General features: G+C 43.7%; 1 protein-coding gene across 3 annotated transcripts in view; it reads left to right on the forward strand.

Moving 5' to 3' along the window:
* The first annotated feature begins 6,504 nt into the window (after window positions 1-6,504).
* BRMS1L (BRMS1 like transcriptional repressor) overlaps window positions 6,505-13,073 on the forward strand; it is a 36,328-nt gene continuing 29,759 nt past the window's right edge. For 2 of the 3 annotated variants that reach the window (XM_042446318.1, XM_042446320.1), the window contains exon 1: window positions 6,505-6,702. In XM_042446318.1, coding sequence (XP_042302252.1) covers window positions 6,567-6,702 — 136 coding nt within the window. In that variant the 5' untranslated portion in view covers window positions 6,505-6,566. Of the gene's footprint in view, window positions 6,703-9,808; window positions 9,967-13,073 lie in introns of all 3 variants that reach the window. The other variant, XM_042446321.1, reaches the window with a different exon arrangement.

Consider the following 13,073-nt stretch of genomic DNA (forward strand, 5'->3'; position numbering starts at 1 on the left):
GGACAAAACCTTAGACTGAAGAATGGCCCATTGTGATGTCACCTTGGTAGGACCTTGGTGAAGTCATTGAGTGTGATATAATAAGTAACAGCCATATTTGCACAGTGTATGCCGTTCAAGTTTTAAACAAAACAAAGCAAGTCTGACAAATGAGGAAATGCACTTTTTAAGGTAGCACTTTTACTCTGAGATGCTTTCCACTCGTGCTGAGGACCAACAAAGAGGTTTCAGGCCTTGCAAACTGGGAACACTAGTCACTCAGATTATAAACTTTTTGGGATATAGTTGGATATGCAAATGAAAAAAGGTGTGAATGAATTACTGAGAAGGGATAAAGAACTGCCAAGCAATCCCATGTAGATAAGGGAGGGAGAAATAAAGCTAGATAAAATAAAACAGTAACTTCCCTTGTCCTGCAAGGCTGAAATATAGGAAGCATTTTCCTCTGGAGGGAAAGCTGCTTTGTCAAATGTATTAATATTCCCCTTTCCAATCTTCTCAATTAAGAAGGAAATAAATACATTAACTCCAGGGCTGGCATACTCACACTAGGCCACATTCTGGAGAAGTATCAAGGAATGGGCTGGCTTTGGATTTAGTAGATCCTCACTCAGCCTTCAGAATCAACACTCCTTTTCAAAGAAACAGTGGTAAAACAGCAAAGTTGGAATATAAATATAACCAAATAAGTACATAAATAAAAATGGATGACTTCAATTACCATCTTATTGATTGGATAGATATGTGTTTTGGTCAAAACAGACTGTTCTGTTGTATACCAGAATGTGTTTTGGAAATTGGAGTAGAACTACAGAAACGGTATGTTGCTACAGGATTTTCATCCCTGGGATTTTGCTCCTGGAGTTCTATCATATGTCTCTCTAGTCATGTATTTAACCACACCTGAGGAATTATTCCAGTCCCTTTACCATTTTGTTTGGCCATTCCTGTCTCTTTCCATATCTTTTTCCTGTCATCGTGTCAGAACTGTACACAATATTCTGCATATTGTCATAGGTTTGTCTAAGGGCTGTAGGACATTGGCAGTTTTATGTTGTATTCTTTTTCTAATTATGCCCCCCCCCTGTGGACTTACTTCCTATCCTTCTTTCTTTTTCACAGCATCTCATCACTGGGTCAACAAGCTATCTACCACAGCCCCCAAATCCTTATTTTGTCTGTTGCTGTCAGCTTAGATCACAGCCTGTTTTCCCAGTTTGGAAAATCGTTAAAAACAATTTGTGATCCACTTTTGTTCTAACCACTCTATATAATTGGTACGTCTAAAAATGGTCTTCAAAAGAACAATACAGGTGGCCCTCCACATTTGGGTTTTTGACTTTTGTGGATTTGATTATTCATGGATTTGATTAATATGTTCTCTCAGAAATATCTAGGTACTCCAGCACGACTCTGCCAGAAGCTGGCCATACAGTCACACTCGTGGACATAAAGATTTCTAAAGAAAACACTTCTCTAGACATTTGTATGTCCTCCAGTGCACTTCTATGGTCAACTTCTGCCAGATGTTGGCCACAGAGTTGTGCTGGAGGACATAGAGATTCCTGGAGAGGTGTTCTCTCAGGTTAAAAAAAAAGTATTTTAACATTCATGGGGGTCCTGTGCCATATTCTCAGCAAATGTGGAGGCCCACTGTATATATCTTGATATATTGCAGCCACCCAAAGTTAAGAGAAAAGAAGTAATGAATAAGCATAAAGCAATGCATTTCTTCATTGCTAATGTGAAAAAAGCAATAAAAATGAATTTATCTGTTGCTAAAGTGCAAAAAGACTAAGAACAAAGATGGTAGTTTTCTTTTGCTGAAAGGGAATTTAGAGAGCAGTTATGAACAATGGGCTGCACTTATGCTCCATACTTTGGCCAATCCCAATTTTATTGTACCTTAATTTTTATAAAAAATTATTTTTGGATGGAGGGGGATGTTATACTAGCTGGAGACTTCAATGCTAGATGAGTATTCGACTATTCCATTAAGCATAGTAATCGTATTATTATCCCAGTCATATTTCAAAATGATTTGCATACTATATTGAATAGATTATACTTTCATAATCTCAAACCCTGAAATGATTTGGTTTTTGCCATTCTTTATTCAGGTCATTTATAGAGCCTCAGCTGTGAATATTGAAATGGAACGCTCCTTTCTCTAAAATAACATTACAACATGGAGTTATGATGGAACATTTCTGATTCTGTTTAACGTATGTGTGAAAACCATAGCATAATGGTTTAGGTAAATAAGAAACAAATTCCAAGAAGTAAATATGGTCCTGTTTGAAACCAAGGTGTTGTACACAGATGATAATGTATTTGTATTAATCCTACAGAAACAATGGATAAACTGCAAAATTTAAAATACTGTCTATTTAATAATGAGGATGACCTTTTAAAAAAGGATTTAAAAAAGGTTTGATGGAATTACAATGCATAACTAGAGGTATCAGAGATATGAGTGCTTTTCTCAGATAACATGCTTTATATTACAGTATTGAGGATAACTTTACGCCCTGGAGTTGCCCTGGACTTGATGTATTGATTTCCTCCTCAGTTGAGCAAATTATGTTGAGATGGTATTGTATTATGTTGTGATGGTATTATATTCTTATCAAGATATCCAAAAGGTTTCCAACTGTCTCTAAGCTATGTTGGCATTGTAGGAATAGAAGTGTCACATTTGCTCATATTTGGGGGCAGCAGACAGAAGGTGGATGGTCAGGCCATTGTCCTCTTTTGCTCCCTTCTCCAGATAGATCCACTGTGCCTTCCTGCTGCATTGCCCAAAATGAGGGCAAATGAATAAAGATACATGCCTCTCACTCAATGGGGTGTCTTTCTGGGTTGGCATAGCAAGGGGATTTTGTCCACAGAGGAGAATCCCCACTACTGTTTGTTCTTTTCTCAGAGTAAGAATTAAAATGCTCCTTTGAATATCAATGCAATACCTGCATTTTGCACTGCTGCCAAAGAGAGGACAAGTGAGTGGCAAGAGGAAATATAGGAATCTGTAAAATTGTTTGGCTTTATTTCTTTGCGTAATGCAGTTGGATTAATTGATTTTAACCACACAGAAGAAATCATAGGTGCTCCTTAGAGAAAGGGTCACTTGCTCTCACCCTCCCTCTTTCACTGGATAGTGTGGAGGATTGGGTGCATTAGCCCCAATTGTCACACCACATGGCAGCATGTGAATCACAGTTGAGTACATGCATGGGATTCTTGACCATGTTGCCTCTAGTAAGCCTTCTGTCCAAAAATCATCCAAGCCGTTGTATTCCCATCACCATGTACAAATGTGAGAGCTGGACAGTGAAGTAAGCAGGTAAGAAGAAAATTAATTCATTTGAAATATGGTGGTGGTGAAGAGTGCTGAGGATACTGTGAACAGCTCAAATGACAAACAAATGGATCGTTGAACAGATCAAGCCTGAAATACCCCTAGATGCCAAGGTGATCAAGTTGAAGCTGTCGTACTTTGGCCACATCATGAGAAGACGACCCATTAGAAAAGATGATAATGCTGGGAAAGGTAGGAGGGGGCAGAAATATGCTAGATGGATGGACTCAATCAGGGAGGTCACAGGCTGAACTCACAGGGCCTAAGCAGAGCAATGGAGGATGGAGGGCTTGGAGATGTTTCATCCATAGGGTTGCCATGAGCTGAGGTCATATTGATGGCAGTTAACAACAACAAAGCCATTTGTCATAAGTGTCCACAGAAAGTGAATATAATAGGGAAGCGGCAGGAACTGCTGCCTTCTCCTGCTGGCAAATTCTCCCACGCTCTCTCTGCAGAATATGCAGAGCTCAGAAACGAAATCAATGTGGAGGAAGTTTTCAGAAGGATTCCTGGTAGCGGGGAAATTGGCATCCTTCCCTTCTACTCTCTAAGAGAAGGAGTCTCAGTGCTAAATAGTAGTTCAAGAATTTTTTGTGGGTTTTCGGGGTATGTGGCCATGTTCTAGGACAGTTTTTTTCTTGATGTTTTGCCAGCATCTGTGGCTGGCATCATCAGAGAATGCTGGCATGGAAAAGAGAGAGGTATATATACTGTTGGTTGAGAGAAAGCAATTTACATGTTAATCTGTGCATTGTTCTGTTATTGAATGGCAAGGTTGTAGGGGTGTCTATTTAAACACCTACAGGGTGTTTATTTACTTAATGATCCACTGTCTGCTGGAAAATCCTCCTGTCCCTGGATGTTTTTCATTTGCATTTGCTGGGTTTTGATTTTGGTGTTTTTCAGGACTCGTAGCCAAACTTGGTTTACTTTAAGAGTTTCTTCTTTCCTGTAAAGTTGTCCAGGAGTTTGTGGATTTCAATGGCTTCCCTGCACATTCTGACCTGATAGTTGTTGACATGGTCCAGAATTTCAGTGTTTTCAAACAACATGTTCTGCCCAGGATGGTTTATGTGTTCTGCTACTGATGATTCTTTTGGCTGACCCAGTCTGCAATGTCTCTCATGTTCCTTGATTCGTGTTTGAACACTGCGTTTGGTGGTCCCTATGTAGATTTCTTGAGAGTTGGGCTAGGAGACTCAGGGTTTGAAACCCTGCTCCATCATGGAAACTCACTGGGCAGCCTTGGATAAATCACACTCCCTCAGCCTTAGAGGAAAGCAGAGGCAATCCATCTCTGAAAACCCCACGGTAGGTTCACCTTAGGATGGCCATATGCATGATATGAAGGCACACAACAAAAGCCACCACAGGGTAGAAATGGTTTGAGCGTTGGAAATGCCATAACAACCCAGTGGGTGAGACCTTGGTTAAATCACTCTCTGTCAGCCTCAGAGGATGGCCATGGCAACTCCCCCTCTGAAGAAACTTGCCAAGAAAACACTGGGATAGATTTGCCTTTTTGTTGTTGTTAACTGTCTTCGAGTCGATCCCGACCCATGGTGACCCTGCTGATGAGACATCTCCAAGACCCTCTGTCCTCCTCTGCTGTGCTCAACTCCACCAAACTCATACTCCTGATCTCTTTAATGGAGTTCATCCATCTTGCATGTGGCCTTCTTCTCTTTCTACTTCCCTCTACCTTTCCTAGCATTACTGTTTTTTCCAATGATTCATGCCTTCTGATGATGTGCCCAAAGTACGACAACCTGAGTTTTGTCATCTTGGCTTCTAGGGAGATTTCTGGCTTGATCTGCTCCAGAACCCATTTCTTTGTTTTCTTGGCTGTCCACAGTATCCTCAGCACTCTTCTCCAGCACCACATCTCAAACAAATGGATTTTCCTCCTATCTTCTTTCTTGACTGTCCAGCTCTCACATCCATACATGGTAATAGGGAATACAATGGCTTGTATGATTCTAACTTTTGTGCTCAGTTGTATATCCTCCATTTTAGAATCTTTTCTAGTTCTTTCATAGTTGTTCTTCCCATTCTTAATCTTCTGATTTCTGGCTGAGGTCTCCATTTCTATCAATGTTTGATCCCAAGTATGGAAATCCTTTTACTGTTTCTATTTCTTCATTGTCTAGGTTGAACTTGTGAAGGTCCTCAGCGGTCATTGTTTTTGTTTTCTTTCTGTTCAACAACAGGCCTTTCCTCCTTGGTCTTCCTTAGTAGCTGTTCCAGGTGTTAAAGGTTTTCTGGTAGTACTATGGTTGCATCTGTGTTTCTCAGATAGTTGATATTCCTTCCTCCTATTTTCACTCCTCCTTCTTCTGTGTCCAAGCCTGCTTTCCTTACAATATGTTCGGCACCAGAATTTAGAAACCACCTGAAGGCACACAACAACAACAACAACATAAAGGCCCAGTCATTCCAGGCTGCTGTTAAATGAATGCAAGCTTATCTTTTGTGCCATTCTTTTTGGTTGTTCTGGGTGTTTTATATAATAATAATAATAATAATAATAATGATGTAATATAATTTATTTATAGAAGGATCGAGGGGGGAAACAACCAATAAAATATCACAATGGCATTAAACATAATTCTCCAGCCCCCACTTAAAACAAAGCAAAACATCATAATGAACGTAGTGTTTGAATTAGCTCTTTTTATCGTTTTAACATTATACTTTGTGAACCACTGAACTTCAGTGAGGAAAGGAGAGGCGGCTCCTCCTTCACTGTTCTTCCAGCCCTGAAAAGCTTCTCCAATTCCTCCCGACTAAACACAGCCACTTTTAAACAAGCCCCTCATTCAAGGGAGCCTTTCAGCGCATGCGTCGCCTTCCCTCCCTTTATCCCAATGCTCCCCAAACTGTCCCCTTTAAGAGCTGTTGGACTTCAGCTCCCACAATCCCACACCATTGGCCAACATGGCTGAGGCTTCTGGGAGCTGAAGTCCAAAATCCCTTAAAGGGGACAGTTGAGGGACCGCTGCTTCATCCTCTCCCTTTCCCCCGCCTCACACTCTAGACTACAGCTCCCAGGATGCTCCGCGGCGCGAAGAAGCCCCGCCCCGCGCGTCGTTCGGGGTTCGCGTCCCTCCCCCCGGGGCGCCGCCGACCAATGAGCGAGCGCCGTGGCCGTGGCGGCGGGTTAGGTTGCGGCGGGGGTTTCGTGGAGGGGCTGGGCTGCGGCGCGATGCCGGTCCACTCGCGGGAGAAGAAGGAGAGCAACCACGACGAGATGGAGGTGGACTACGGGGAGAACGAGGGCAGCAGCTCCGAGGAGGAGGAGTCCGAGAGCTCCTCCGTCTCCGAGGAGGGAGACAGCTCCGGTGAGAGGCGGGAAAAGGGTCCACGCGAGACCGTGGGTGCGTGGGGGGATTGAGCAGCACCAGCCGCCTCCCTGCTGCCTGCCTTCTTCTCCCGAGACGCCTGGAGCCCCGCTTTCCCCTTCTCCCTCGTCACGAGTGGGTCATGTCACGCGTGGGGGGCTTTCCTCCTCAAGCCCTGTCCTGGGAGTCCTAACACTGAGGGGGCTTTTCTTCTCCTCAGAGCTGGAAGGCTTCCTTTCCTTTCTGGGGAAGCCCTTTCCACCCAATTCACACAAACACACACTCCACGCGTGGGTTTCTCAGGGTGCTCTGTCTGTAAGCAAAGCCCTGGTGGAAGATGTGGGGTTTGTTCGTGTTTTGTTTTGAAATTGGGAAAGAGTTAGTGCTCTTTCCTCCTCCTCACCGTCCAAACTTTCCTTCAAGGCTGCAATCATAAAATCATAGAGTTGGAAGAGACCGCAAGGGCCATCCAGTCCAACCCCTTTATTCTGCCATGCAGGAACTCTCAGTCAAAGCTTCCCCGACAGATGGCCATCCAGCCTCTGCTTAAAGACCTCCAAGGAGGGGATTCCACTACACTCCGAGGGAGTTTGTTCCACTGTCGAACAGCCCTTACTGTCAGGAAGGTCTTCCTAATGTTGAGGTGGAATCTCCTTTCCTGGAGCTTGCATCCATTGCTCCGGGTCCTGTTCTCTGGAGCATCAGAAAACAAGCTTGCTCCCTCTTCAACATGACATCCCTTCAAGTATTTAAGCAGGGCTATCATATCACCTCTTAAACTTCTCTTCTCCAGGCTAAACATCCCCTGCTCCCTAAGTCGTTCCTCATAGGACATGGTTTCCAGACCTTTCACCATTTTAGTCTCCCTCCTTTGGACACGCTCCAGTTTCTCAATGTCCTTTTTGAATTGTGGTGCCCAGAACTGGACACAATATTCCAGGTGGGGCCTGACCAGAGCAGAATACAGTGGCACTATTACTTCCATTGATCTAGACACTATACTTCAGTTGATGCAGCCTAAAATCGCATTGGCCTTTTTAGCTGCCGCATCGCACTATTGACTCATGTTCAACCTGGGGTCCATTTGGATTCCTAGATCCCTTTCACCTGTACTGTAGTCTCCTTAAGCCAAGTGTCCGCCATCCTATATCTGTGCCATACACTGGACTTGTGCCTTGCACTCTACCTCTGCACCAAGTTTGGAAACCTATCACTGTATAATGTAAAATCAAAGGCTTTCATGGCCGGCATCCATGACTACTTTAATGGCGGGTGTTGTGTGGCATCATGTGGAATCGTTTCGTGTAATTACGTGATTTCCCCCCAAAGAGCCATCCCTGACATCTTTTGCTGTCGATGTTACAGTGCTAATAGTTTTTTGTGGGTTTTTCAGGCTATGTGACCTTGTTCTAGAAGATCTTATTCCTGACATTTCGCCGGCATCTGTGGCTGGCATCTTTGGAGAACGCTGGCATGGAAGAGAGTTGGATATGTATATGTACTGTGTGACTCTAGATTGGAAGGAGTGATTTCTATGTTAATCTGTGTCTTGTTCTGTTTTTTAATGGCATGGCCTCAGGGTGGGAGGATATGCAAGGAGGAGTTGTGTCTGCTTAATTAGTGGTCCATTATCTGCTAGGAAAAGCCCTGATCCAAATAAAAATTCAAATAAAAACCACCCAGGATTTGGCTGCCAGTGCTGAAAAACACCAAAATCAAGACCCAACAAATGCAAATGAAAACCACCCAGAGTGAGGGGGTTTCTCAGCAGACAATGATCACTAATTAAAGAGACAATAATCCTCCTTGCATATCCTCCCACCCTCAGGCCTGGCCATTGAACAACAGAACAATATACAGATTAACATGTAAACTACTCCTCCCAACCTAGAGTCACACAGCATATATATACCCCACTCACTTCCATGCCAGCATTCTCTGAAGATGCCAGCCACAGATGCCAGCGAAATGTCAGGAATAAACTCTTGACTCTCGACACAGTATTTGAACACAAATCAAAGAACATGAGAGACACTGCAGACTGAGTTAGTCAGAAAAATCAGCAGTAGCAGAACACGTTACAAGCCATTCTGGGAGTAAAATACTATTTGAAAACACTGAAATTCTGGACCATGCCAACAACTATCAGGTCAGAATGCACAGGGAAGCCGTTCAAATCCAGAAACACCTAGACAACTTTAGCAGGAAAGTAAAGTAAACCAAGGCACTCGATAGATGGGCTCTATGGGGCACTGTTGTCACATTCGAGGGGCGGCGCTTTCAGACGCCCCTCGCACGTGATGAGGGCGTCAAAATGGCGGCGCCCTGTACATATGGACGCCGCCATTTTGATGTGATGGACGCCTAGTGTCCGCATGTCTCGGTGCCTTTATGATGCCACAAGTGTGCCATTGGTGCCTTGCGGCGTCACAACGGCACCACAAAAAGAACCTGCTTTTTGCGGGTCCTTTTTGCTGCGTGAGGGAGCTGCGTGGTTTGTCTGCTGAGGCTCCCTCGCGCAGCAAACTAGGGCGGCGGCAGACCACCCTTTTGGGTGGTCTGTATCCTGCCCTAGTTTGCCTACCAGTCCTGAAAAACACCAAAAGCAAGACCCAGCAAGTGCAAATGAAAACACCCAGGGTCAGGGGGCATTTAACCACTGTGCCACCAAAGCCCCACACTCAAACGATTACACCAATATCAAAATCACTCCACTGGCTGCCAGTTATTACTTTTAAAGGCCTAAATGGTTTGTTTCCAGGTTATCTACAGGATCATCTCCTCCCATAATATCCACCTTATACACTCAGGTCCTCTGGCGGACGTTTGCTCTTGTCAGCCAGGACAAGGTTGTCAAATGTCAGCCAGAGTACTTTTTCTTCAGCCACCCCTAGACTGTGGAATAACCTGTCAGAAGAGTTTTGACAGCTCAATGCTCTGAATTTAAACCAGCATTAAGGCCAGTCCCTTCTGGCAGGCTTTTTAAATATAATAAATATTAAATGTGGTTTGCTTTAATATGTATACATCTTATTTGTCTATTTAAATTCATGTGTGTTTTAACTGATGTTTGTTGTTCATTGTTGTCCCCCACCTTGATCCGTAGGGAGAGGCGGATAAGAAATACAGTGAGTCCTCGGTATCCATGGTTCAAGCTTCCACAGATGACAAGCCCACATTAGAATAGAATATACTTTATTACTGTCAAAGACCAGCATGAAAGAAAGAAAGAAAGAAACAAACAAAAATAACAACATTGAAACAGTAAGGTTAAAAATAATGTATTAATAATAATATGTTAGTATTAAATTAAAAAGCAATACAGTAAAACCATACATTCTTAGGGTTGGTTACAGGAGGATAAAATCTGCCCACTGAGAAGATAAAACAGATTAAGTCAACAATAAAATGAATTAAAATAAGAATAAGGAACAACTTCTGTTGATAGGATTAAGGTAACTCAGGCATAATATGCTCTGCTAACTTAGAATTAATTTTGCTTTTTCTGCAAGTAATTGCAGATGCACAAAATTGTGCCACTTTACAAGTTACAGTGCGCCCACATCATACACGGAAGCACCATATGCGGCTTTCAGCATATGCTAAAAGCTGCTAGGGAGTCCGCGGAAGCACATGGGGCGACATGTCTCATTAAGAATAATGGGGTGTGTGCCTGTGGTGCGTGCGCGCCGCTGCACCACCATGCCACTGCGCCATGCACGAGCCCCATTATTTTCAATGAGGATCGAGCATATGCATTTTTTTTACTTGGGGGGGGGGAGCTGGAACGGATCCCCCCGCATAAAAAAAGACGCACTGTATTTGTGAGTTACAGTCGGACAAAAGATATTTTAACTAAAAAGTTTCAGATCGCCCCTGTTTTTTAAGAAAGATTGGGGTGATCAGGTCTTTATGGGCTTCACTGTAAAAAGGACAATGAAATAGTGCATAATTGACCATTTCAATTGTCCCCAATGGTGGCGGGTGCACATAGTTGCGCTGCTATTAAGACAGCCCTCATTGTCCTGTGGTAGTGTGTGCATGCAGCCATGCCACCATTAAATTCCATTGGCCCCAATGGCAGCTTGGCCAATGCACGTGCCGCCACAGGACAATGATGGCTGTCCCTAATGGTGGCTGTATGCACATGCTGCCATTGGGGGCAACGCGGGCTTGAGCATCTGCAGATTTTGGTATCCACAGAGGAGTCCAGAATGGATCCACCACTGATACCAAGGGCCAACTGTAAATATTATTATTATTGTTCAGCCTGTTGGGGGTGCCTCACATCCATTGACACATGGATGTGTGGGTACAATTCAGAGACACAGCTCTGTTAGTCAGGAATAGCAGTGTGCAAATAGGTCTTTAAGATTAAAAGCTCAAAGGTCATGATCACTTTGCATAGAAGGATATGTGGGCAGGCAGGATAGCAGAGGTTTAAAGGGACTTGTTCCTTGTGGATTAATCTGCATGGCTGTTCTAGGGTGGGTGGGTGGGTGGAGGGGACACAACTAATGTCTGGGTAGAGGGAAGTTATAGTACTAGTCTGTTCTGCTTTGGTCAGGCCTCACCTGGAATACTGTGTCCAGTTCTGGGCACCTCAATTCAATAAGGATGTGGACAAGCTGGAGCATGTCCACAGGAGGGTGTCCAAAATGGTGAAAGATCTGGTAAGATCTCTATGAGAAGTGACTTAGGGAGTTGGACTTGTTTAGCCTGGAAAAGTGAGTTAAGGCACAACATCTTGTTGTTGTTGTTGTTGTTGTTGTTGTTAACTGCCTCCAAGTCGACCCCAATTGATGGTGATCCTGTGGATTAGGCATTTCCAATATCCCCCATCATCCATTACTCTGCTTAGATCCTGCAAATTCAGCTTTGCTGATTGGGAGCCAGTGTTTCTCCAGATTCTGTTCTAACAGTAGCCTCTTCTCCTAAGTACAGGTGTGTCATCAGGACTATCAAATGTAGTGGCATTCCCATGTCCTTGAGAGTGACATGATAGCCATATTTAAATATTTGAAGGAATGTCATGTTGGGGATGGAACAAGCTTGTTTTCTGCTGCTTCAGAGAACAGAACAAGGAGCAATGGATGCAAGCTACAGGAAAAGAGATTCCATCTTTAGGAAGAATGTCCTGATGGTAAGAGTTGTTTCACAGTGAAATACGTTCCCTCAGAGTGTGGGTGAGTCTCCTTTTTTGGAGGTTTTTAAATAGAGGTTGGATGGCCATCTGTTGGGAGTGCTTTGATTGTGTGAATTCCAGGGGGCTGAACTGGATAGTGCTTGTATTATCTTCCAGCTCTAGGAGTCTATGATTCCTCTTGAACTTGTTAGATTATTTTTCAGATCCTTTCATAGAGTGGTGGGATATAAATAAATAAATAAATAAAATAATAATTTTATTTTCTCACACTTGCATCGACAGTAAATGGTCGTCACATCTATTCGCATCTGTTCACACTCCCTCTGCCAAAAATGTACAATCGTCAGAATCCCTGCAAAGAAAATCATAGAATCATAGAGTTGGAAGAGACCGCAAGGGCCATCCAGTCCAACCCCCTGCCATGCAGGAAATCCAGATCAAAGCATCCCCGACCGATGGTCATCCAGCCTCCGTTTGAAGACCTCCAAGGAGGGAGACTCCACCACACTCCAAGGAAGTGTGTTCCACTGTCGAACAGCCCTTACTGTCAGGAAGTTCCTCCTAATGTTGAGGTGGAATCTCTTTTCCTGCAGCTTGGATCCATTGTTCCTGGTCCTATTCTCTGGAGCAGCAGAAAACAAGCTTGCTCCCTCCTCAATATGACATCCCTTCAAATATTTAAACACGGCTATCATATCGCCTCTTAACCTTCTTTTCTCCAGGCTAAACATCCCCAGCTCCCTAAGACGTTCCTCATTGGGCTTGGTTTCTAGACCCTTCACCATTTTAGTCACCCTCCTTTGGACACGCTCCAGTTTCTCAATGTACTTTTTGAATTGTGGCGCCCAGAACTGGACACAATATTCCAGGTGGGGCCTGACCAGAGCAGAATATAGTGGCACTTTTACTTCCCTTGATCTAGACACTATACTTCTATTGATGCAGCCTAAAATCGCATTGGCCTTGTTAGCTGCCGCATGGCACTGTTGACTCAAGTTCAACTTGTGGTCTACTTGGACTCCTAGATCCCTTTCACATGTTGTCTCCTTAAGCCAGGTGTCCTCCATCCTATATCTGTGCATTTCATTTTTTCGCCCTAAGTGCAGTACTTTACATTTCTCCCTGTTGAAGTTCATTTTGTTAGCTGTGGCCCAGCTTTCTAGTCCATTCAGGTCATTTTGAATTTTGATCCTGTCCTCTGGAGTATTAGCTATTCCTCCTAATT

Source organism: Sceloporus undulatus, chromosome 1 (genome assembly GCF_019175285.1).
Source record: "Sceloporus undulatus isolate JIND9_A2432 ecotype Alabama chromosome 1, SceUnd_v1.1, whole genome shotgun sequence".
In the NCBI taxonomy this organism is placed as follows: domain Eukaryota; kingdom Metazoa; phylum Chordata; class Lepidosauria; order Squamata; family Phrynosomatidae; genus Sceloporus; species Sceloporus undulatus.